Source organism: Phaeoacremonium minimum (genome assembly GCF_000392275.1).
Source record: "Phaeoacremonium minimum UCRPA7 unplaced genomic scaffold PA7_03_scaffold_496, whole genome shotgun sequence".
NCBI classification, from domain to species: domain Eukaryota; kingdom Fungi; phylum Ascomycota; class Sordariomycetes; order Togniniales; family Togniniaceae; genus Phaeoacremonium; species Phaeoacremonium minimum.
The window spans coordinates 310923-334034 of NW_006921398.1; the positions used below are offsets into that span (position 1 = coordinate 310923).

General features: G+C 52.7%; 7 protein-coding genes across 7 annotated transcripts; 5 read left to right on the top strand and 2 right to left on the bottom strand.

The window, feature by feature from the left end:
- Positions 1–551: 551 nt before the first annotated feature.
- On the top strand, positions 552–2868 carry UCRPA7_6822 (putative zn 2cys6 transcription factor protein; the record flags this gene model as incomplete). Its single annotated transcript, XM_007919358.1, has 4 exons — positions 552–625; positions 690–1144; positions 1210–2703; positions 2759–2868. 4 exons carry the CDS (start codon positions 552–554, stop codon positions 2866–2868), a joined length of 2133 nt encoding a protein of 710 aa, XP_007917549.1.
- Positions 2869–3738: 870 nt separating this feature from the next.
- UCRPA7_6823 (putative exocyst complex component sec5 protein) lies at positions 3739–6949 on the bottom strand (the record flags this gene model as incomplete). The annotated part of the gene is made up of 4 exons (XM_007919359.1): positions 3739–4434; positions 4485–4655; positions 5289–6577; positions 6628–6949. The coding sequence occupies 4 exons, from the start codon at positions 6947–6949 to the stop codon at positions 3739–3741; spliced, it is 2478 nt and encodes an 825-aa protein (XP_007917550.1).
- Positions 6950–7489: 540 nt separating this feature from the next.
- On the top strand, positions 7490–8953 carry UCRPA7_6824 (putative isocitrate dehydrogenase subunit 2 protein; the record flags this gene model as incomplete). The annotated part of the gene is made up of 5 exons (XM_007919360.1): positions 7490–7576; positions 7651–7716; positions 7836–7922; positions 7983–8105; positions 8162–8953. 5 exons carry the CDS (start codon positions 7490–7492, stop codon positions 8951–8953), a joined length of 1155 nt encoding a protein of 384 aa, XP_007917551.1.
- A 3320-nt stretch (positions 8954–12273) lies between these two features.
- On the top strand, positions 12274–12537 carry UCRPA7_6825 (hypothetical protein; the record flags this gene model as incomplete). The annotated part of the gene is made up of 2 exons (XM_007919361.1): positions 12274–12395; positions 12456–12537. The coding sequence occupies 2 exons, from the start codon at positions 12274–12276 to the stop codon at positions 12535–12537; spliced, it is 204 nt and encodes a 67-aa protein (XP_007917552.1).
- A 2589-nt stretch (positions 12538–15126) lies between these two features.
- Positions 15127–16260, top strand: UCRPA7_6826 (hypothetical protein; the record flags this gene model as incomplete). The annotated part of the gene is made up of 1 exon (XM_007919362.1): positions 15127–16260. One exon carries the CDS (start codon positions 15127–15129, stop codon positions 16258–16260), a length of 1134 nt encoding a protein of 377 aa, XP_007917553.1.
- A 223-nt stretch (positions 16261–16483) lies between these two features.
- On the bottom strand, positions 16484–17410 carry UCRPA7_6827 (putative pbsp domain-containing protein; the record flags this gene model as incomplete). The annotated part of the gene is made up of 1 exon (XM_007919363.1): positions 16484–17410. One exon carries the CDS (start codon positions 17408–17410, stop codon positions 16484–16486), a length of 927 nt encoding a protein of 308 aa, XP_007917554.1.
- A 694-nt stretch (positions 17411–18104) lies between these two features.
- On the top strand, positions 18105–21555 carry UCRPA7_6828 (putative heat repeat containing protein; the record flags this gene model as incomplete). Its single annotated transcript, XM_007919364.1, has 5 exons — positions 18105–18632; positions 18690–18808; positions 18857–19765; positions 19824–19927; positions 20549–21555. 5 exons carry the CDS (start codon positions 18105–18107, stop codon positions 21553–21555), a joined length of 2667 nt encoding a protein of 888 aa, XP_007917555.1.
- Positions 21556–23112: the final 1557 nt, after the last annotated feature.

Sequence of the window (23112 nt, forward strand, 5' to 3'; positions counted from 1 at the left end):
TTTTTCCAAAGTCTCAGTGAAAGAGGTGAAATCTAACAAGTTGACATGAAGTTATATTTGCAGACTTGAAAGAGTTTTCTTCGTGTATTTCTTTCAGAGCAACATTGATGTGGAGATTCTATTGAAAGAAGGCACATTCATTGAATCAGGGATAAGAAGTCATGTTGTGTCAAAAGCGAGAAAAATATCTTATCAGTTTTCTCTTAAAGTCTTCATACAATAGCAACGCCTTAATTGTACACAAGTCTCCTTGTTATTCAAGCTTGCATGGGCTAGTGAAAGCGGTGAGGTGAGCGGTGAAGGTGAAGCCCGTGTAAGAGGAAGCACTGGCGAATGAGAAGGGCAGTGTACCTTACCTAATCCGACCAGGATCTCGACCTCTGACCCCACTAGCCCCCGCCACCTCAAATGTCGACCAATGAAAAGCAAGCCGTGAAAAATGTCACCGCCATCGCCTACCCACCAAGAAGACGAGGCTCACCTCCTTCTGTTTTTGGCCGACATTTTCTGCCACTCACTCAACTTTCTCAACTCTCACCAACACCGTGAAGATGGGGCGCCGGCCAAATGCTGTGGTGTTGCAGTACTTCGAGCGAGGCCAGAAGCTGGCTGATAACTCGAACAGGTGCGTTTCATTGTTGTGTCGCTACGCGCGTGAATGGGGCAAAACTGACCGATTTTACTGCCAGGTACTCGCACACCTGCAAGCTATGCGGGGAGGTCTTCCCCAAGGGTCGCATTGACAGCCTCACAAACCACTTGACAAAGAAGTGTGTCGCAATTAGCGAGGCTGATCGAATCAATGCCTGTCTTGCCCTCAATGGCATCAGCCATGCCAGCCACCGGAACAAAAATCATGTCCAGCCTAACGGTCCTCCCGTCGACCTTCCTCTGATCCAGCAACAGCAGCAGCAGCAACAGCAGCGCGACTGGACTGCCCTCGAAACTCTTGCCGAAGTCTCAAGACAGGCATTCAACGACGAGAAACACGATGACAATGGACAGGTGGTAAATGGTGTGCCGCAGACGCCGCCACCTGCAGGCGCAGGACCTCATGCCTCCGAGCGTTTCGAACTCCAGGAGCAGTATACCCTTGATAACCCGCCGTCTGCATATAGCAATGGTGTGCCTCAAGAGAAGCGAAGTGAGTCGTCCGTGTGACTTATAATATCTTACCATGTGGTTACTTCCAGCTAACACTGATAATAGCGCCTCAGAAATCTTCTCCACCACCCGAGAACGTGCTCAGTGCCGAGGAGCAATTGCAGGCTCTGGTCCAGTCTACAACCTCTGCCACCGAGCAACCGAATCTCTCAGTTGCCGCTGCAGCCACGGCGCGACTCAACCCTTCTCTGCTCGATCCCCAGCTTCTTGGTGAAGACCTGGCTCGTGCACTAGAGCAACCATTGCTGCAGGCACCTCCGTTGCCCGCCGAGGCCACCCCAGCGGCTATCAACAATCCTGCCCAACCTTGGGGCGAGATCACATATATGACACAGACTCTGCAACCAGTCACTTTACCGGATGACGTTGCTACAAGCGCGACTGTTCTGAATAAAGGAGGCTTTAGACTCGACAGCCCAAACGGCGCTAAAGCAAGACACTCTCGCGCCAGATTTGATGCGACACGACGTAAGGAGGTCCAAGAAGTTCGAAAACTGGGTGCTTGTATTCGATGTCGAATTCTTCGCAAGAACTGCTCTGTCGGACACCCCTGTGATACTTGCCGAAAGGTCTTATCGCCTAGAATTTGGCGGTCTGGCTGCGTGCGTACCAAGTTCACCGAACAACTGGACATCTATTCTGCTGGCGTGCAAATTGTTCTTGCGCAGCACAGAATCAACAACTTCAAAGCCACACTGAATCTAGTCAACAATGGTGTTGTTATCGAAGCCTACCTATTCCCAGAAACTGAGAAATGTGTTCGCGCCGAGGTCGTCCAGGGCACTGGATTGAAAAACCCAGATGCCGACCCGCTAGGTGCAGATGTCAACAATTGGGCCAATATGCCAGTCGTCATGCTTGATAACGATAAGGAAGATGTACCGGCCAAACTAGAGGCTTTCATGAAAGACATGCTACATGAGTTCGTTCATAGGGAGACGTCTCATTTCATGCGTGTTACGCTGGAATCAGCTCTCGAGATTATTCAAGAGTCAAATGACGAATTGTTGAAGAAGGCGCTTGAACTCTGGGGCTTAGTTGAAGTCTTGGACAGGGAGCGGGCGTGGAATATCCTGGTTAAGCCGACCGCAGTCGATGAGGAGCCCATGTGGATCAAAGAAGACACGGACCAAGAAACCTACACGACCATCTGCTTACAGCTGACTGCAGCTGCCGAGCGTAAAGCAGCAGCTACTAGCAAGAGTCTGCTCACTGGCATGCAACGCGTTCTGCAGGACAGCAAGACGAAGGTCGACTTCAGCATGTTCTTCACCACTATGATCCTCCTCAATTGCGTAGAGAAGACAACTTGGGCTTTCAAGGCATGGGAGCAGGATAGTCTCCGCGCCATGTGGCCTCTTGAGAAGCCGCCCAGCTCTTTCACTCAGCAAGGCTACGTCGTGGCCGATCTTCTGAGGATGCTGCTTGGCATTCGCAAGGCTCTACCCCGTACAGCTTGCCGTGAGTCTGACGGCATTCTCATTACAGAGGAGCAAGACCCAGTCATGCAATCCTACTTTCAAAGCATGAACTTGAGCAGTATGTTAATCTCTTTCTTAACAATACTTCGATCGCTAACGCGTTGTTTCTTTAGTGGCTGAAGTGCAGAACAAGCAGCAGAACCCTGCGTTCTCACCGACAGATTCTCGCTCTTTCGACCTCCTGTTCTGCTCTACCTTGCTGCTCCCAGAGCAACCTGCTTAATTCTGAGATGATCACGTTCTTCACTGCCTGGACTGGCAGACTATTTAGTCTGGTCAAGAAACTTGATTGATGTGGAAATTGGGGCGTTCAGGGCCTGAGATTATTCCATTAGACGATTTGACACGACGGCGATGACGGCCCAACAAAAAATGAAATTTTAATGTACGACTAAGGATGATTGAACAGGAGTCGAGGATTCGCCCAGAGAAACATCGCTGCCGACGAGGTCTGGTAGGGCTTTACGACTGCGGATGTCTATCGGACTTAGCTACGAAGGGAGGACAAGGAAGTCCTGCCTGAACTTATAGATTAATATACCCCACGGCTCTTTCGGCGTTGGCGGTCGGTAATAATTGACATTGTCTTCTTAAAAATCAATAGTGAGGTTAGGCAGTATTGCACTCTGGTTTGTGATGTGATTTCTAGATGAAAATGATCAACCTACAGTATCTCATGCGCCACCGAGTCTTTGGACTCTCAAATGCGTCATGAACTATCAAGAGGCAGCGAAGTAACTGACATGATGAACAAAATCGACGATGGTCTTCGGGGTAGGCATACATCAAAGTGTACTAGAAGGTAGCGATCATACTGCAGATGGACCCTGGACAAGGTAATAAAACACTACGGTCAGTATCCTGGCCATGAAGAAGCCTCTGTTGCACTAAAATTGCAGTGAAGATTCCAAACAAGCCATCGTTTCACTTAGGCACATTGTGTCGTTGGATAGCCCAACAGACGGGCTAGACTACCTCTTGACGAAAACATACCAAATCAAATGGGAACCCATGTATAACCGGGACTAAAATTCACATTCGATCACAGGATATCTTGTAGATATATACACATAAGCGTCATCGTCGGGAAAGACTAGGAAGTTGTTTCCCTCCTCGAGTCACCCTGAGCCCGCTTCGGCTTCCTGAAGCAGGCAAACTCGTTCTTGCTCGACTCCCGCAGCCGTTTCAACACGCTTCGCATCTCGGGCAATTCATTCTGCAGCTTTGCCCTCGCCTCGTTGTCCGTCCGGCCATCAAGCTCTTGATAGATCTGGCTTTGAAGCTCAGATGCCCGTTCCGTCATGTACTGGCTCAACGTCTGCGCCACGAACTCGACATCAAGTGTTGCTTGCATCAACGCAGACAGGTTGTACTTGGGACGGGTCTTGAAGGCCTCAAGCAGCTCGCGCGAGGTCTGTTCCAATAGGTACGAGAGAACTTGACTTGTGAGAGAATTGGCTGTAGTCGATACCTGCGTGTGGACGAGCACAAGGGTGAGTAGAGCTTCGTACACGTACGGCTTCACTTCTCGCGGCTTCTCAGTTGGCGTAGCAGGGGCCCAATCTGCAGCTGTTACGCCGTCACGCACAATTTTGCGCAGTGCCTCGATGGATGGTCTGGTATATGACTGAAAGAGTCGGGCATCTATTTGTCCTAAGACATCACGGATTGTTTTCGTTTCGTCGGTAAGTTTAACAGAGAAAGCATTCTCGAATTGGGTGTTGAGGCCTGGGACGACCTCCGCTCGGAGGGATTGAAGGTTACTTAAAGTCAAGAGCATACGGACATTCTAGGACCATCATTAGCTTTGCTTTTATCCCAGGTTGCGGCTTGACTTACTCTGTCGCCTGCATTTACAGTACCGCCGCCCATGCTCGGCGCGCGGTCTGATGCTCCATTGACGATCACGTATCCATCAACCTCCGTTGTCCAATCATCGTCTGCCTTCTTGATAGATCTTTCTGCATTCTCCACCATACCGCTTAGCGATTTATACAAGGTCGTAACGTACTGACTGCGGACCATCTGTAAAAGCTTCGTAGGGGGTGGCAGGACGATGTCACCAGCTCCTGGCTTTGACATCGCCTCCGAGATATATAGTATCTTCTGCATACCAGCTAGAAGGGATCCTTCAAAAGCCGAGAAACTTGCAGGCATTTTCGTCAAGTCTCGCCGATCTGGAGACCGACTCCAGTCTTCCACATACTTGATGTTTTCAGCGTCTTTGTTCCAGGCAGCGCAAAGTGCTGTTACGCATCTTTCTCTGGCCACTCCTACCAAAGACTTCAGCCGCTCAACCTCCGCAGCATCACCTCGGCCTACAGGAGAGATGCTAGCCATGTCTGATGCTCCAGATCCAACAAGAGCCAGCATTTTGGAAAGATACTGAACTCCGCTAATAGAATTTGACCAGGGAGGCCAGAAAGCAAATTTTTCAAAAGCTTCTCCCCTCTTTGGAGACGGAGGAGGTAGGTTATTTATGTCGAAGTTGAAACGAGGATCTCTCAAGGCATTTGGTGTAAGGGAGCCATTGATTGAGGAGGACATCGGCGTGCTGGGTGACGTTGGTGGTAATGGCGAGAAGAGGAGAGAGATATCTTCCGGCGGAGGACCGGCAAAAAACATGTATACATGCTCCCGTACCATGTCGACCAACTCCACAGTGCCCTTTTGCAGGTCAACGACGCCCTGCTGGGAGAGCCTGTGGTGATTCTTTGACTCGCCGTTGTAGCCCATTGGCAAGGTTCTTTGGGTCTTGCCATCGAGAAAGCCCTGGACGGTCTGCCAAAACTCGACAACTTCGCCAATGATGCCCTTTGATGACAACAAACTAGAGAGAAAGGATACCATCTTCTCCCACAGCTCTACTATATCAGGGGTGTCGAACGACGCGAGTTTGCTTTCCATGCTCTGCCGTCCCAAAAACTTGAGATGCGATGCTATAAGTTGCGGTCCCGGTGACGAGCCATTAGCTAATCGTCGACGCAAGACCTCGATCTCGATCTTCGATCGGTCTGCAGTAGATTGTATCTTGCCCTTGAGATAATCATAGCGGCTCAGCAGCCAGACCCAGATAGGATTGTCCTCAACACCCAATTCTAGGAGCAGACTGATGAGTTCCATGTGCTGGTCTTGCGGCTGGCCAGGGGTATCCGAGTTCGACACGTTGTGGAGAGATATCAGCTTCCTCCAGATATCTCGCTTAAAAGCTTGAATTTGCTCATCGACATCATGCCACATCCGCGCTGCCAAAACGATTTGGTAGAGTTGCGCATCGGTTGGTTGAGCTGAGCCAAGTTCTTGTGCGATACCCCGTGCCTCATCAGCCCATCTCCTTGCTTTGGTGTACTCTTCCACTAGGCTCTCATGATCTTTCCGCTTGATGCTATCGGAAATAGCAGCGCTGGTTTCGACGTATTCCTTATACCGCTCGAGGGAGGACGCAACTACTCTCAGATTCTCCTCCTTTTCTCTGCCACCCAATGCGGGACCCCAGACATCTTCAGCTTTTGCCAAGACATCAAGCAGAGGCACTTTGATGCCCATCACGCCATACTCGCTTTCCTTGATCAGCGCGTTCTTCTTACGAGGGTCCGCGGCAGGCGCAAGTGGACTCGTCATGCCCATGCCTCCGCTGCTGCTGCGAAAGCTATTTCTACTAGCATGCCGCGAGTGACCTCGCTGTCGAGTAGGTGTCGGATCTGCACCTCGGTACTTCATCTCCTTGTAGACATTATCAATGGTGGCTTTTGCACGAACGAAGCGCTCGAAGTTGGACTCCACGAGCACTTTCAGAGAGGCGGACTTCTGATCGATAGATTGTGACAGCACATCGAGACCTTGAAGCAAAGAGCGAGTATCCGCAGTTGAATGCATCTGCGACAGGAATAGGGCGGGCGAGAATGTAGTAGAGGAGAGCAGGAACCGATTGCCTATACGACCATGTAAGCGTGCTGCCTTTCATGTGCTAGGAGATACTCACGGAGCTTGGGATCATCTTGCAACGGAAGACCAAGCTGCTTCAACGTCCGCACCACACTGTCTGTGGTGCCCAGCGGATCCGGCTCATCTTTCTGAACAATATTTCCGACTCCATTCGCTGACTTCTCCTGACCAGGAATCACGCTACTCCGGTTGCTGACTGCACGTTCAAGCGCCTGATATCTCGACTTGCGGCGATTCAGTTTTGACTTGGTATCCTCCTCGTCGGACGCGTCGCTATTGTTCTTCTCGGCGGGCCATTCCACCGGGTACGGGTTCGAGACTTGATAGTACTCGAGCACCGTTCTCTCTAAGTCGGCCATATTAATAGACCGCGCGGCCCCTGGCCGCAACGTTGATTAAGCTTCGTATCTCCAGCGGGGCAGAGCTTTGATATATGATGCTCGTCTGTTGTGAGAACTGCTAACACTGTCTCTCGGTGCTGTTGAGTGTTTCATGTGGGGGTTGACAATGACTGAATGCACGGAGCTTGGAGCTCGGAGTCTGGATGGCTGGTGCAGGCCTGTGCATTTAACTGAAAGATGGCTAAATACACAGGCTCGGATTATTAAAAGACAACAAAGGCTTGCGGCGGTCTTGCATCGGCTGCGATCGGTCGGCCGAGGAGACCCCTGTCAGGTAGCTCGGAACAGGCTTTCTATCTCTTCCTTAGCACCGCTTAGAAGCCGCCTGCCGTCTCCAAAGTGCAACCAACAGAGACTACACTGCACTACGGGACTGACAACTTTTTTGTTATCGCGACGAACCGCCGGCAGTCGAAGCTTCTCTTTTCTCCCACGTCCCCAATCTCCTCTCCACCATCATTACACCGCTCACTTGCTGACGCCCTCGCTCCTCCCACGATGCTGGCCATTCGATCAGTCGCTGCCCCTGCGCGGCGCCAATTCCTCGCTGGGGCTCCCCGCGCAACCGTCACCTTGTCCTTGCATGTGAGCACTTCCAAATAGACACCTCCAAAATCGTCAATTGGCCGTCGCGTGCTAATTGCAGACCTTTTCTACAGAACCAGAGATACTACTCAGCGAAGCACGACAAGGTTGCAAAGTTTACCGGAGTGAAGGACGCCAGTGTAAGCCTGTTCGCTGTTTTGCCGCGGGAACTGCGTCTATGTTGACGTAGCCGGAAAAAATCACTCAAACAGAGAGTTGCATCAACACAGCTACAAAATGCTGACGACATGCGATATAGGGCAACTACCCCGTCAGTCTGATCGAGGGTGACGGTATCGGACCCGAGATTTCACAGGCCGTCAAGGACATCTTCGCTGCCGCAAAGGTTTGCTGCAGCCCTTCCCTGCGCCCGAGAAGGCTCTGCTACACATACTAACCTGTCCAGGCGCCAATTGCCTGGGAGCCTGTCGATGTCACCCCTATCCTGAAGGATGGCAAGACCGCCATTCCCGACGCCGCTATCGAGAGCATCCAGAGGAATAAGGTGGCCCTAAAGGGTCCCCTGGCCGTACGTATAGACCTGGAGGTGGCAAGGCACATCTTGGGGCTAACAAGAGGCTATAGACCCCCATTGGCAAGGGCCATGTCTCCCTAAACCTGACTCTACGAAGGACATTCAACCTCTTTGCAAACCTGCGACCCTGCCGATCAGTAGCCGGCTTCAAGACACCTTACGACAATGTTGACACTGTTCTGATCCGAGAAAACACCGAGGGAGAGTACTCCGGTATCGAGCACGTGGTTGTGGACGGTGTCGTGCAGAGCATCAAGCTCATCACAAAGGAGGCCAGCGAGCGTGTGCTGAGATTCGCCTTCCAACAGGCTGAGGAGATTGGCCGTAAGAAGGTCCGCGTGGTACACAAGGCCACCATCATGAAGATGAGCGACGGTCTCTTCCTCACAGTTGGCAAAGAGGTTGCCAAGGACTTCCCCGGAATCGAGTTCGATGCCGAGCTGCTCGACAACACCTGCCTGAAGATGGTCACCGATCCCCTCCCCTACAACGACAAGGTCCTGGTTATGCCCAACTTGTACGGTGACATTCTGTCCGACATGTGCGCCGGTCTAATCGGTGGTCTTGGTCTGACTCCCTCCGGCAACATCGGCGACGAGTGCTCCATTTTCGAGGCCGTCCATGGTTCCGCCCCAGATATCGCTGGCAAGGGCCTGGCTAACCCCACCGCTCTGCTGCTCAGCTCCATGATGATGCTGAGGCACATGGGTCTAGGCGAGTATGCCGACAGAATTGAGAAGGCTGCGTTCGATACCCTCGCGGAAGGAAAGGCCCTCACGGGTGACTTGGGCGGAAAGGCGAAGACTCACGAGTACGCTGCTGCCATTATCGGAAAGTTGTAGATACAGATACCCTGTTATCCTAGTGCATATTGGGGGATTTCCTGGGGAAAGGGGCTGTAGTAGACTGTAACACAATAGAAATTTCTTGTTCATGACTGCCAAACGGTCTACCAGATTGTGCCTACCATTATCGAGGAGTTTGAGGTGCACCTTAATTCCTGACTGTGATTCTTAGCTTCGCTCTCGCATAGCTGCTAGAGGATCGGATGCCTGTTGCTTCAGGGGTCACAATTACGTTGTGGCGTTGAGCACGCGACCAAGATTCACAGTTTGGGCATGAACGCAGCAAATGCAAAAACATCAATTGCTTATCTTGGCTCAATAGCTGAGAACCAAAGCATTCACCTCGTGCTCAGTCCTGTCCGTTTCTATGGCTGATGAAGTTTGATAGTCTTGCAAGAATCGCGTCGCCGTGTATCGGCCATTGCCAGTAGCACTCAACGAATGCAGCTGTGGAGGCGTCGTTATGGCAAGTAGAAGCGTCTTTACCCTCCTTCTGCCATGTAGACAATTAAAGCAAGGTAAGCAACATAGCAGGGAAGAGTCAAGTCTCTTGTGATGCGTGTTACTCCAGAAGCAGAAACTTCATCCGACTAGCTTGAGCGCAGAAAAAGTAAGGCATTGCTGATACATGCTTCACTAGTTCTTCTTCTTTCCGGTATGGCTTACCTTGTACTAACTGTGACAATGGGGTGACTTGATCAAGACCCTTGCCGACTCACGATGTTCGCTTTAGTGAAAGGCCATGCGATACAGTCGTTCATATTGCTGTCCTATGACCGAAGCTTTGGTCTTCCTCATAAGGCGTCAGATACCATACTGCGCTCGGCCATGCGTTGGTCGTCAAGAAAGCCACCCCCAACATTCGTATTCTCTACCCAGTGAGTAGACCCTTGCCACTCAGCCAGCATTCATCGGTGGTCGAGAATCAAGATCTCCCAGCCATGGCGGCGCCCCCCATGCCGCTCTTGCAGAGCGGCACTTCAGTCTGGAAAGAGGAACTCCACGCGTGATGCCACTTACCATCCTCTTTGTCGAGAGACTAGCAGGACTGCAGCGACTCTCCGAGCCTGCATGAAGAAATTTTGGCCTGTCACTGGCGGTCTGGCCAATCTTGTGATCAGCCTTTCTGCAGGTCTTGTTCAATGCGAAGCGAGAAGGAGGATGAGGTGAAGCTCTCATCCTTCTCCGTAGTAGTCCAGGCCGGCTGCGGCTCTGACAGGGCTGGCACTCAAACGAAAATCATTCGGTGACCAGTTGGGAAGGGGCAATCGCTTATCGCTGCAGATGTCCACAAACGCATTTCCCCACGAGAATCTCCCCCCTCCGCATGCAGAGCAACTTCACGAATCCCTGATTTCCCTTACTCAAATCGCCCAATTGATGAGCTCAGGCACTTGCCTTGAAGCCTCTACCATTGCTTCAGTTCTGTTGGAGGGTAATCGCACATTGCAAGCTGTGTGAGGTGTGGTTGCACAGCAGAAATGCCACACGAGGTTTTCTGGCCTTCAGGCAACCCCCCACGTTTGACTTATGCACTTGCTAATTAGGTGGATGAGCCTCTTCGATGCTAGGTGCGTGGGCAATTGTTCAGTCAAAAACTGCCCTTCTTTAGGACATCAGGATCACCAACTGGGAGCAACCGCTCTATCAGTTCGGCACGGCAACGCGGCCCCGATTGCGGAAGCAGACAGGTAGCGAAGGTCGTCTTCGGGCTTTCGGTCTCTCTCGGGGGAGAATACACTATGATGATGAGCATGAGAGAGATCCATCTAGAGAGCTAAAATAGCCTGTGTCGCCTTCAGTCCAGTTTATTCAGGGATCGGCTAGGCCACTGGAGCGCCCACCCACCCAGAATGCCACACGCCTGAAGAGGCGGTAAAAGGGCAACTCGACATCATAGCTCGCTACGATTCACTTTCGACCTCCGCACCGATACCCTGCGCGAGAGACTAACGATCCGCTTCAGCCGGCCGCCCCCTTTTATCGGATGCGGCGGGTTGAGGGGGCAGTCGAGAGAGTTCAAGGTCGGGAGTCGGTCGATCTGGGATCTCCCAACGGAGATTTCCTCCAGCAGCCAGCGTGGTGGAATGAATGTTCCCTCCTTATCCCAACATCCCACGCTGATCGACACATTCCGGTAGTCTTTAGTACAGCAAACAAGCTTTGCCTTGCAAGGACGGACAACGACCAGCTGGGATTGGAGCTTGGGGCAAGGCCACGCGTGTGCCCTCCCCTTCTAGAAAACCCTAATACCATGCAAGACGAACCGTTGCAACCTATAATAGTGATGAAACGCAGGCTAAGAATGCCTGAGCACGACGCCTATTGGTCCGCTGTAAGTGACATATGTCGCCAGCAGCGTTGGGAATCTGGCATCACGACGAGTACTGTATTATAGGAGACTTCCGACTACTCCTGTGGTACCACATCTTTCCCAGTGTGCTTTGCTGATGTAATATTGCCGTCCTCATGGCGGTATTTTTGGTACATTCTCCGTTGGTCTACCTTCGTTGACATTATCGACGATACCTAAGGCACCTTAGTGCAAGCAGCCACTTCCGAGGCTCTCGTGGAGTCAATGTCCATCAAGTACAGCCGATCGACCTGAGACTGAGTCGTGAAGGCACCGCATTTTCCCCGTCCAAGTCGCTCTTTACGATGGCCGTTGTCAGCGATTGGCCAATCCCCCCCGCCTTGGAGTTGCCCTGATCGGCCAAGTGCAGGGTGGGCCAAATTCGCAGCGCAAGATTCTCCCACTTACATGCAATGCAATAGAATTGTGGCAGACGGCCTAGTAATTCGCCGGTGAGGCTGGCCTTCATTACCACCCAAGTCCCGACGTTTCCCAATAGCTTACTGCATAGTAGTGCGGTGTCCGGCACGAGGTTCCTTACCAAGTCTGGACTAATGCCGTGGATGGGGCCGATGTGTCGGTGGAAGGAAATCGCTCACTCATTACAATATTACAATTACCTTGCACCAAATACGCGGACGATACCATAACGTTACCCGTGCGACACTTTGCGAGCCATGGGTACGTCGGAGTTCTATGACGATGCTGCAGGTCGAGAAAGTATCCTTCCCGCCGGCAAATCACCGACATCCTTCTCCGTGTCTGAATACCCTGAAATCTATATATGCCCTCTCTGTCCCCCCGGGTTCTTTCCCCCGGCTTCGTAGACAAGCTTTTGAATACCTCTCCACTCTTACTTGCGCCTCATCAACATCGTAGCTTTGCCTACTCACGCACTTTGTGCTTCTACAAGACCAACTGTCCTCTATCTGTCTTCATCGACATTCCTCTACCCACCTTCACCATGCCTTCCGCTCCCGCTGGTCAGGACATCAAGTCCATCCTCGAGTCTCGCCCTCTCAAGTTCAAACTCTCCACTGGCGGTGCCAAGTACGAGTGCCACATTCACTCTGACCGTCATGCATAGTGAGTAAAACAAAGCCAATGGTTTTCGAAGAGATGTAGAATTCTAACCCTTGTTCCCAGTGAGCGTGTCAAGGCTACTCGCACCGGCTCATCTGCATCAATCTCATCCGCCTCTACCGCGTCTTCCACCTCATCCAAATAAATGGACAGGGAACACTTCAACTGACTTGAGACGATGACAAGTCATTGTTTGTGAGGATTACGCTACGTGATGACACGATACCAATTTCCATCGATATGGAGTTTTTTTTGTTGCATTGGTGTTCAGTGAAATATAAAAGGGCTTACTTATTTCTTCACGGAGTTCTCGGTGCCGACTTACACGCGAATTTCGGTGTGCGTTGACTGGTTGGCTGGTTGGTCAGGGAGAGTGGTTCTTGGTGGTGGGTGGGCGCCACAGCCGGGCATCCCTGCGCTGTCTGCAGGCGATCGTTCCCAGGGTGCAGCTCGCTGTTTCGGTAGCCGATGCGGCGCTCTTGCGAGCTCGGCCTGTTACGGCGTCTTCTCCCAACACAGCCATTTCTCTATTGCCGTTTATTACCACACCACATACTCAAAATCATGCGCACCTGTCTTTCATCCTACTGGAGATTATATTCTTTCGGAAATATTGCGGATCTGATGTTGCCCCCTCGCTCGCACTACGCAGTAGGTAGCCCGGCGTCCTCGAGGAGCTAGAGAGTCGGCGTGGATGATCCAATGTGGATTTTCTAGCACTACAATAGGAATATTACATCAGCTCTTCTGCAGTCACTATTATCACCTGTTTCTACGCCTTCTGTCGTTATGAGTAATTACCCTTCCCGTGATACCGACTTTGGCCACCACCAAGATGACTGCGGCTCCATTGAGCATACTACTTTGCTTCGCCATATCACGTCTTCTAGAAATCAGGAGGCACTTGCATGGCGCGCCTCACCACCGCCGGCATTCGGATTAGCATCGGGAAAGCCCTCGTTGCTCATTGTCAATAACATCCACCAACCCCTCGCCTTTGTCGGGGTCAACTGCCGATGTCTCCTTGCATCCATGTGCGAATTGAGATTTTTTGATCTTGAATGCTCACTTTTAGCTCCTGTAGAACTGGGACGGCTTTTACGATGACCTCGAGTTAAATCAAATTTGAAGCTAATTCTCATTCCAAATCCAGCCTAAGTGAACGAAAGGTTTGTTATAGTCTCTGCAAATTAACTCAAACCGTGGGGAGTTTCCAGACTTCTCGGTGCAAGAGAAGAGAGCTTCACATCTGGAAATAGGTTGCCGTAAGTGATGTCGCCAGCGTGGATTGACAATTTTTCGAAATCGAAACCTTCTCTTATACCATTTACTTTTGATAAAAAATATTCGGCTCATACTGTTTACTTCTATCAGTCAGGCAATATAGTAAAAGCCTTTCATTACCAAAATGGCTCTTATACATTCTAGCAGACGTTAGGGATGAGTTAAATTAGGGTGTCGAATAACATAGAGCAAATATACCCTCAATAAAGTGAACAAAAGGGAGTCTCCATGGCACTGCCCCATTACTATTCTTTTTCTTGCTCCTTCCGCCTTCATGCATTTCCCCCTGCAAGAGATGTCCTCATAATCTTGAGCTTTTCGATCTACCACAGTCTGAGACCAGTCATGCCTGGGCTGAGGATAGCAAGTTAATGCTTGGACAACTCGAATGCTTGCATGCTGAGACTGAAACAGACATTATTACATCAACCTGCAATGCTGCATTACCCGACACCACTCTAGAAGTGCTATTACAATCACTTGTTCTTGAATAAATTACATTCCAGCCTGCGTTCTCCTCAGCAGATACCAAATCGTAGGTTGCGAATGCAGTTCAGCCGCAGGTTTTGCTCGCACGACACATGCACATTGTACAGGCCCTTGTCTACGTAAGTGAGAGTTAGAGACCGCAATTGGAAGTCTGACGCAATAAGCCCACCCAATGCAGTTGTTGGTGGATTGATTACGAGTAAGCGAGTAAGGTGGACGGACGGGATGGACCATGAGGCACGGAAGCTGGGCGAAAAAGTGACTTGCCGGAGAATGAGCACGTAGTACTTGCATTCTGCAGCAGGAGTAGCAGTCAATCGAGGTATCTTGGCCTTATCGTTATCGCTTCTATAGCGTGAGCCAACACCGCCTTCTCGAGGACGGGTTGAGGGGGAGGGGCTCACCCATTTGATGGTACAACACCTAAACTCATTAAGCTTTAGGTTCTAGTACTAGGTTGCCGCTCAGAAACTACGCCTACATCCACGCGGCCCTTGGACCGACAAGGCTGTTTCTACCTCCCTTGGATCTATCCTCCCGGCGACAGGCTCTTCTTCCCTTCAACACACCTTCATTTGTGTGGTAGAGCACTTGTCGCAAGATGCCGGTTCCCATCGCTGCCAAAGGTACGTGCGCGCGCTTCCTTCTGTTTTATGACAATCTGTCTGCCTTATGCTGCACTGCACTAGTCGGTCGGGTCCCTGCCGCTGCTCATCCATCGCGGGGTTGTGGTTCGTTGCGAATCAGATGGCTTGCCTGAGGTCCGGTGGCGAAGGACTACGACACCCTGTGAAGTTGCCCCCGTGTACCGTTCACCAGACCAAATACCTATCGTTTGACGACTGTTTACTGTTCCTCCTCCTTTCCTACTCAAACTCATCACGTTGGCGGGCATCTTGAACTGCAACGCTTGCCTTACTTCCCATTCTATCCCATATCTTGATTAGGCTTATCTACAAGGATGCCGGCTAATCAAGCTATCATCGCTTCAGCCGGCGTTATCGCCATCTCGGTCGCCGTGGCTGCTGCCATAGCTGTCTACGAGTCTCCAGAGCTGCGTCGCATGGCCGACGACCTCCGGCGGCGTATCGCTATCGCTCTGCATTCACTTGGCGACGGTGTCAATCCTCCTAGCCGTGAGCCACTGTTCAATCGACCGGAAGATGCGGAGGGCTTCCTACAATCACGAGGCGTCGTTGCCACGGGCGATCAGGGTGTAGATGCCGATGATGAAACTCGCCGGAGACAACGCGAGGAGCTCATGTATTGGAATGCATTGAAGGAGACGCAAGAGCTGGAGAAGCTCGCTGCCGAGAAGGAGGCTTCACGCCCACAACCCTCTCGACGGGGATCCACATTCGATGACTTTCTGCAGCAAGACAAGTCTGCTGAGAAGGGGACGTACGTCTTTAACACTGGCGCAGAGATTCGACACGACGATGAGGGTCTCGTCCGACGCCGTGGTGCAGAGGGCATCCGGGGATTGAACTCGTCTATCTACGCCAACCCGTTTGCTGATGAGCATGGCATCGATATCGACGAGCATCCTGTTCTTGAGCCTAGCCGTATCTCCCCCGAGAAGGACGAAATTATGTCCGACACTACCGATATCTACAATGCTACCGAGAAAGACTTGCCCTCGATACCCCCGTCGCATACTCTATCCCCATCACCTCCGGCTTTGATCAGCATTGAGGAAGCCCAATCACAGAACGATCCCCTTCTGGAGCGTGAGCTTGGAGAGGACGAGTACATGACCGCAGGCCAAGAACATCAGCACGAGGCGTATGCTTCCATTCAAGCTTGGGCACAGAACTCCAATCCGGGCTTCTATTCGCCACTACCCGTTTCTCCCGCTGGCCCCTTGTCTGAGCCAGAGATCATCTCTGACGGTCAACTCACGCCGACTGATTCGGCTTCGCTTGCTGGCTCTGGTGAAGACATTGCCAATGACGCTGCTTCTTCGCATGCCGGTGACGAGAGACGGTACTACGATGTCATGAGCGAGGACGAGGATGGTATGGCAACCCCTGCGAGCTGGACAGAGGTCGGTAGCGTTGTTAGCGAGAGCGACAATGGTGCTATTCGTGCATGAGCATATGCAATTCGGGACATAATGGATATATACCACTTCAGGTCAACTGTAAGGCGTTCAACAGGTTTCTTTGGCTCATCGTATAGGGCAAGGCATGTCTCTAGTATCTAGAGAGGGAACCAATTCGATGGCTCGCAATAGAATTTCGTGCCGGCGAAAGATTTCTTGTCATTGATATTTCGGATTTCAAAATAGCATTGCTTAACCATATTCATCGTCATTATCAAGTCTGAGTGCCCTCGTCGACCGTTGAGCTCTCCTTTTTATCACCGTCTTTGGTTGTAGGGCCTTTCTCTTCCTCCTTTACCTTCTCAACGTAGTCACCCCATAGCTGCTCCACGGGTCGCCCTAACAGCTCAGTCCAGAACCCCTTTTCTTCATACCGCTGCGTCCTTAGCTTCTCATTCAACCTCCTGACTGTGCCACTCCCGAACCGATCCTCGAGATACTCTAGGAAGTATGCCGTGTGCTGATAGCCCCCGTCCCACTTGCCGCTCGTCTCCCGCCGCCAATGCGGCGGCGACAGGTCGCAGTTCAGCCTCACCCAGTCCGCAATGCCCTCGATGAGCCCGCCCGGACACGTCCCTTTGCCATTGTACTGATAGCAATGGACGAGCTCGTGCGTCAGCACGCCGGTGATCTCGTCCGTGGCGCGCTTGGCGCCGCCGGGCTGGCCGTCCCGTGGGTTGATGCCCGCGATGTAGCCGAGGCTGAAGTGAATTTCCTTGTGGTCGTTGTCCAGCTCCGAGCCCGTCGTGTACGCCACGCCGCCCATGTCGCGCAGCACGACGGTCACGGAGCGCGTGGGCGGCGCGTGCGTCGTGGGCTCCGAGGGCCGGGCGTACAGCAGCCGCTGCACGTTGTGGACGGCGTCCTTGAGCACCTGTGAGGCGTTCACCGCCGAGAGGAAGCGCGCTGCGCCGGGGTGGTCGAGGCTGCGGATCTCCAGGCGCAGCTTGGGCTGTGGGAATTTCTCCTCTGGCTCGTCATCCCGGGGCTTGGTCCTCTCAGACTCGGAGATGGCGGTCCTGTCCGGCAGTGGTATGGGTGTCTGAGTCGCAGCCGGAGGGGTTGACTCTGCCCGCGATGTGCCCGGCATGAAGATCAGTATGGGATTCGGCACTGGAGTGGTTTGTGGACGAATTGCCATGGAGAAACAGAAATCAGGAGGCTCGTGTCTGCCTGTATCCGGAGCCTTTTATGCTGTGGTAGGACAGGTGCTCAATCTTCCAATCAGGTGCTGAAAGTCTCCCCTTGAAGCCCAATTTTCAAGTCAGCATAGATCACCAATTCAACATTGAAGACCGAGCCCGGAACGAGGTGCGACTGTTGAAAGGGGTTTCTACCTAATTGCTATGTTGAACGAAACAAGGGACACATTGATGTATGGAAGTGAAGCTGGATGCTAATGTAAGCTACCGCCCCCGCCTCCCGTCTCCTTAGTGAGGCTACCGTGGAGTGTCTTAGCTTGTGGAGGGGCAGCCGCATTGCATTATGTAGGGGCCCTGGAGAGGGGACCACAGGGGAACGGCCCACTCGATACTACTGCTCGTTGCTCCGTGCACCACCTGCATGTAGGTAGACGTGTGTATGATAGGTGTGTGGCGCCAATATTTCCATCCACCACCACCGATATTGACAAAGAGAGTTTATCACACAACCTGCGCCATTTGCTGCGATCCGAAACCGTTGCATACCGCTTGGGCTCACAGTCGCATTACTACAAGGTTTCTAGAATTGATTAAATCATACGCGTTCTCCCGTACGTCCGGGCTCCGCTCTATCAGGAGCGCGCCGATCCGCTTCCATCCCCCGACGTCAACAAACTGAACATTAAGCTAACAATGCGTGTCCATCAGCCGCCCGAGCCTCCCCTCACCAGCGCCGAGTCGTCCGCCGACGAGGACATGGCCGACAAGATCACCGATGTCCAGGTAAACGACCTGCTGCGGGTCCTGCGCGCCGAAGTCCCCATCGACACCAAGGTTGCGCAAGTGACAGCCATCAAGTCCGGCATCAAGCAGCACAATGTCCCCGACAACTGCGTCGCGCCGCTGTTCGAGGCCCTGCGCTCCGCCTCGGCCTCGCAGCATGCCGTGCTTGTCAACGCTGGCTTCACCGCCCTCAACCACCTGCTGACGCGCCTGTCGCGCCAGGAGCCCAAGTTCATCGCCAAGGAAGCCGCCCGCACGCTGCCGCTGATCGTCGAGAAGATGGGCGACCCCAAGGAGAAGTTCAGGACCCTCGCGCTGCAGTGTATGGTCACCATCTGGCTGATCGCGCCGGCCGACGCCGAGCGATTCATCCGCAACACTGCTATGGTGGGTAAGAATCCCAGAGCAAAGGAGCTCAGCCTACAGTGGCTTCTTCAGGTATGCGCGGTCTCAATCCAACCTTGGGCGTTTGGGCAGGCGTTAACGTGATGGTAGATGCACCAAGAGAATGGGCTCCAATTCCGAACCTACGTTCCTACTCTGATGGAACTTCTCGAGGATGCGGACGGCATGGTTCGCGACGCGGCAAAGAGCACAGTCATTGAGCTCTTCAGGTATGAAACCCTGTTTCCTTTGTGCGCACGGAACTGATCTGTCTTTAGAAATGCTCCAAATGCTGCAAAGTCAGACCTGAAGAGGCAATTAAAGAACTTCAAGGTCAGGCCAGCTATTGAGCAAGCGATTGTCAAGGAATTGGTGCCTACATCCGCGGTTTCAGCAGTGGAAACAGAGGCCATAAATGATGCGCCACCTCCGCCGCGCCCAAATCTTGCCGCCAGTCTATCATCCCTATCTGCCGAGCGACCGATCACTCCAATGTCGGAGGCTCGTCTAGATTCAGTCGAGCCATCGTACGTGAACACCCAACGAGAGCTCGACGACATATTTCGAGAAATGCAGCCTCACTTCGAAGGAAGGGAAACCGAGCACAACTGGCTGAAGCGAGAAGAGAGCATAACCAAGCTACGACGCCTCATGGCTGGCAACGCTGCGAGTGATTTTCCAGACCAGTTTCTTGCTAGCCTGCGCGCAATGCTCGACGGCATCATCAAGGGAATTGTGTCTTTGAGAACCAGTCTCACCAAGGAGGGTAGCAGTCTTGTCCAAGATATTGCAAACATGTACGGCCCCGCCATGGATCCAATGGTTGAGATCCTAATGCAGACGTTCATCAAACTATCTGCATCCACGAAGAAGATCACTTCGCAAACGGCGAACGCCACCATCGACACGATCATTGGCAAGGTGACCTACAACGCTCGAATTATGGCACATGTCTGGGGCGCCTGTCAAGACAAGAACGTTCAGCCTAGACTGTATGCTAGCGGATGGCTGAAGACTTTGCTCATCAAGGAAGCTCATCATAAAAGCCATGTCGAGCATACTGGAGGCTTGGACGTGATCGAGAAATGTATCAAGAAGGGGCTTTCCGATTCCAATCCAGGTGTAAGGGAGAAGATGAGGTCTACATATTGGACATTTGCAGGTATTTGGCCTGCAAAAGCACAGGCGTAAGTGTATACCCCTGAAAGGAATCATTTTGAGATGCGGAGACTAATGGATATACAGTATCATGAATGGGTTAGACGCAACAGCACAAAAACTGCTGCAAAACGATCCCAACAATCCCAACTCACCAAAGAAGCCGGAGCCTGCTGCAAGACCTGGTCTTGGTTTGTCAAAGAGCACAATGGGAGGCAAGCCGTCGCTAAGAGAGGCCATGCTGGCACAAAAGAAGGCCGCAATGACAACCAGAAATCTTCCAGCCCGACCAGAATCGGCGATGGCTCATTTCTCTCCAGTGAGGAAAACTTCCAACTCTTCCACCACGTCGTCTACATCTACTGCTGCGGCCCCTGCGGTGCGGTCAAAGCAGGAATCAACACTTGCCGTGGGCTCGAGCGGCCTTTCTGTCGCTCCAGTCAGGCCGGCCAGGAGGCGGCCGGACATAGCACCACGGCCAGCAACAGCCGGGCCATACTCTGTTCGATCTCACGATCAACCTTCAGCGGAGAATACCAGTCCCCCAACTACAAGGACGAAAGCGGTAACCCCGAAGGTGAACGCGATGGGAGCATCACCAAAGCGGACCGTGCCCCGAACGCGGCCAGGCCATGTTGCCACCATGAGCGAGTCGAGCGTACTTACACCCACGAAGAACGCAGTAGCTCAGAAACCGACGGCTTCGCCGAGTGGTAGTCCTGCGAGACCTAGGCTGGCACCTGCGCCAGTTCTTACCTCAAGTAGCCCTTCTAAAGCACATGAAGACTTTACATTGGTGGTGCCTCCTATAGCAACGCTAAAGGCATCACCGCCTAAGGAAGCAGCCACGCCTCCCCGAGTACTGGAGCCGGTCTCTGACACACCAGGCAGTGAAGCACCTACACCATCAAGATCGCTCAGGGTCTACGAAGACCCCTTCACTCATGATCAGCCCACTCCCAAACCAGTCTTTGTGGTCCCGGTACTAGAGGACAAGCCCGTTAATGCAGATGCTGCCAATCTAGTGAAGCAGGAAGACGACATCAATGCTGGTAGAGGTCCGGTGTTCTCACCGGAGAAGGCAAAGCAAAACTCTCGCTTGTTAGACAGCGGCATCGCCAAGGTCAAGGCCAAGTCCCTTGATGTCCACGGCTTCAGGAAGCTGCAAGGCATCCTACGAGACAACAAGGCATCGTTCACAGACGAGAAGTTTGAGTCACTATTGCTCGGTCTCTTCGAGTACCTGGAGGCGCCGCTCTCCGATTTTGCGCCCGAGAAGGTGCAGGATGTCAAAGCTCAGATCCTGGCAACCATCAAGCTGCTGCTCAAGAAGGAGCGCGAGAACTTCCAGCCGCACGTTTCGCGAGGGCTGGAATCACTGCTAGCCACTCGTTCCGGCTACGATGCGCGCACGCACATCGTCTCCGGCCTCGAGCTGCTGGCCGACGAGCTCGTCACTCTCGGCGATGCGCAGGAGATTGCCGCGGTGCTGACCAAGCGGCTGAGCGGCATGGACATGGATACCTCCGGGTCCCGGTCCCTCAGCATGGGGCTCCACGTCCTAAAGGAGATGATCGACTCTAGGACCGCGTTCGTCCCGACGGACGGCGAGCTCACGAACCTCGCCGGTCTGTGCGGCCGGTGTTTGGAGTCCAGCGAGTCGGGTGTCCGCATGGACGCGGTGCAGCTGTGCGTTGCGCTCCATGCTCGTGTCGGAGACGCCCGCTTCTGGGACTACTTGAAGGGCGTCAAGGAGGACCCGAAGAGCCTCATTACGTACTACATTGTCAAGCGGCAGAGGGAGACGGCCACGGCCTAGAGCGTGAGGCTAACAATTTCATGTACCGCAAAACGGCAGGTCCGGTCTCTAGGGCAAAGCATCATCAATGGCGTGTCAGAGGAGTTGGCATAGGAAATGATTAGACGGTCAGGTGTTTCCCATCAGGATCAGCGTTGTCGTCGTCGTCGTCGTCATGCCCCCTCAGCCGGAGGGCTTCGCGATCAATGCTTCTCTTCCTACCTACTTGTATTGTAATCATGGTTAATATTCCTTCTTGTATTAGCCCATTGCCATATATCATGCACGATAATTGAGCGTTATATAAGCCGGCAATTGGCTGAGGATCAAAGTCGCCGCGCGCCGGCCCCCCATCATTCTCATGTTGATTGCTTGTGAGATGAAAAATGCGTAATGACGACAACGCAGTTGTCTCTGATGATCAACACTCGAGCTTTTCAGGTTGGTCTCATGCCACGTACGCGGTTGCTGGGCTGGTGAGGTGAAACGGCTGCTGGTAGTCGAAGTGGGCATGCCCTCGGCAGTTGACTGTGGCTTCAAAACCTGTTTCGGAGATTTGGCCAGCGCGACTGGCCGCATGGCACAAGCTTTGCTCACCTCATAGCTCGCGGTCGTGTGCAGTAGATTAGATCAGAGTAGAAGAGAGAGAGAGTATGGGTTCCATGGGGCCCCTATCCGACGCCGCGCAGCGCAGTGCCATTACACATGGCCGACTATATTCGGGTGTTACAACCTTCGGGCTTGATTGTGTGACCATGGTGATGCACGCGCCTCTATCCATGTAAACTAACATTTCTGTCTGGGTGAAGTATGTAATGTGTACATTATTGCCGCAGAAAGACGTGGAGGCACCTGGGGACATGCGTCAACCGCGTAGCCAGGCTACTTTTCTCGAATATCATGGAAACGGGCATCACAGGACGGCCAGCATCAACACGGTGAACGCTGGATTAGGTATCACGGATGATCGCCCCCTGACAGGTGGCTCAGGGTCTTTTGGGGGTCCTACAGGCCATGGTCTCTCCCCTGCCCTGGGTTACAACGCCCGCTGTGGCGCGCAGAGCTGCCCATAATCGACAGCTAGTGTAGAACAGAACAGCCTAGACTAGCGCCGTTTGCTTGCGACGGTGGGGCGTGGAGAATGGCGCAATTTGGCGAAGATCGTTTGGTCGCAGGGCCCAGACAGTTGAAACACCTGCTATTCACGAGCGGGTTACTCCATTGCGCGTCGATAGCAAGGGGGGGAAACGCGCTAAATTAAGGTACGGAACGACGCTTCCAAGAAAAGGGAAGAGGGACGCCTCCAGGCACGCGATGCTCATATCCAGGGGCCGAGCCGTCCGACACGAAAAGACTGGAGGTGTGTGTGAGACACATTCAGACTGCCAGAATACCTGAGGCATGTAGCAAAAAAAAAAAAAATTTGTACCTGTCACTAGCCAAGCTCCTATATTTCTCGAGTGCTTGTGATCTCTCTTGGGCTAGAAGGACCCACGGACGGCATTTCTGAAGATACTACGTAGGCGTGTCTTAATGAAATGGGGTACCATTGGCGAACAGACATCGCGGCGCATGTCA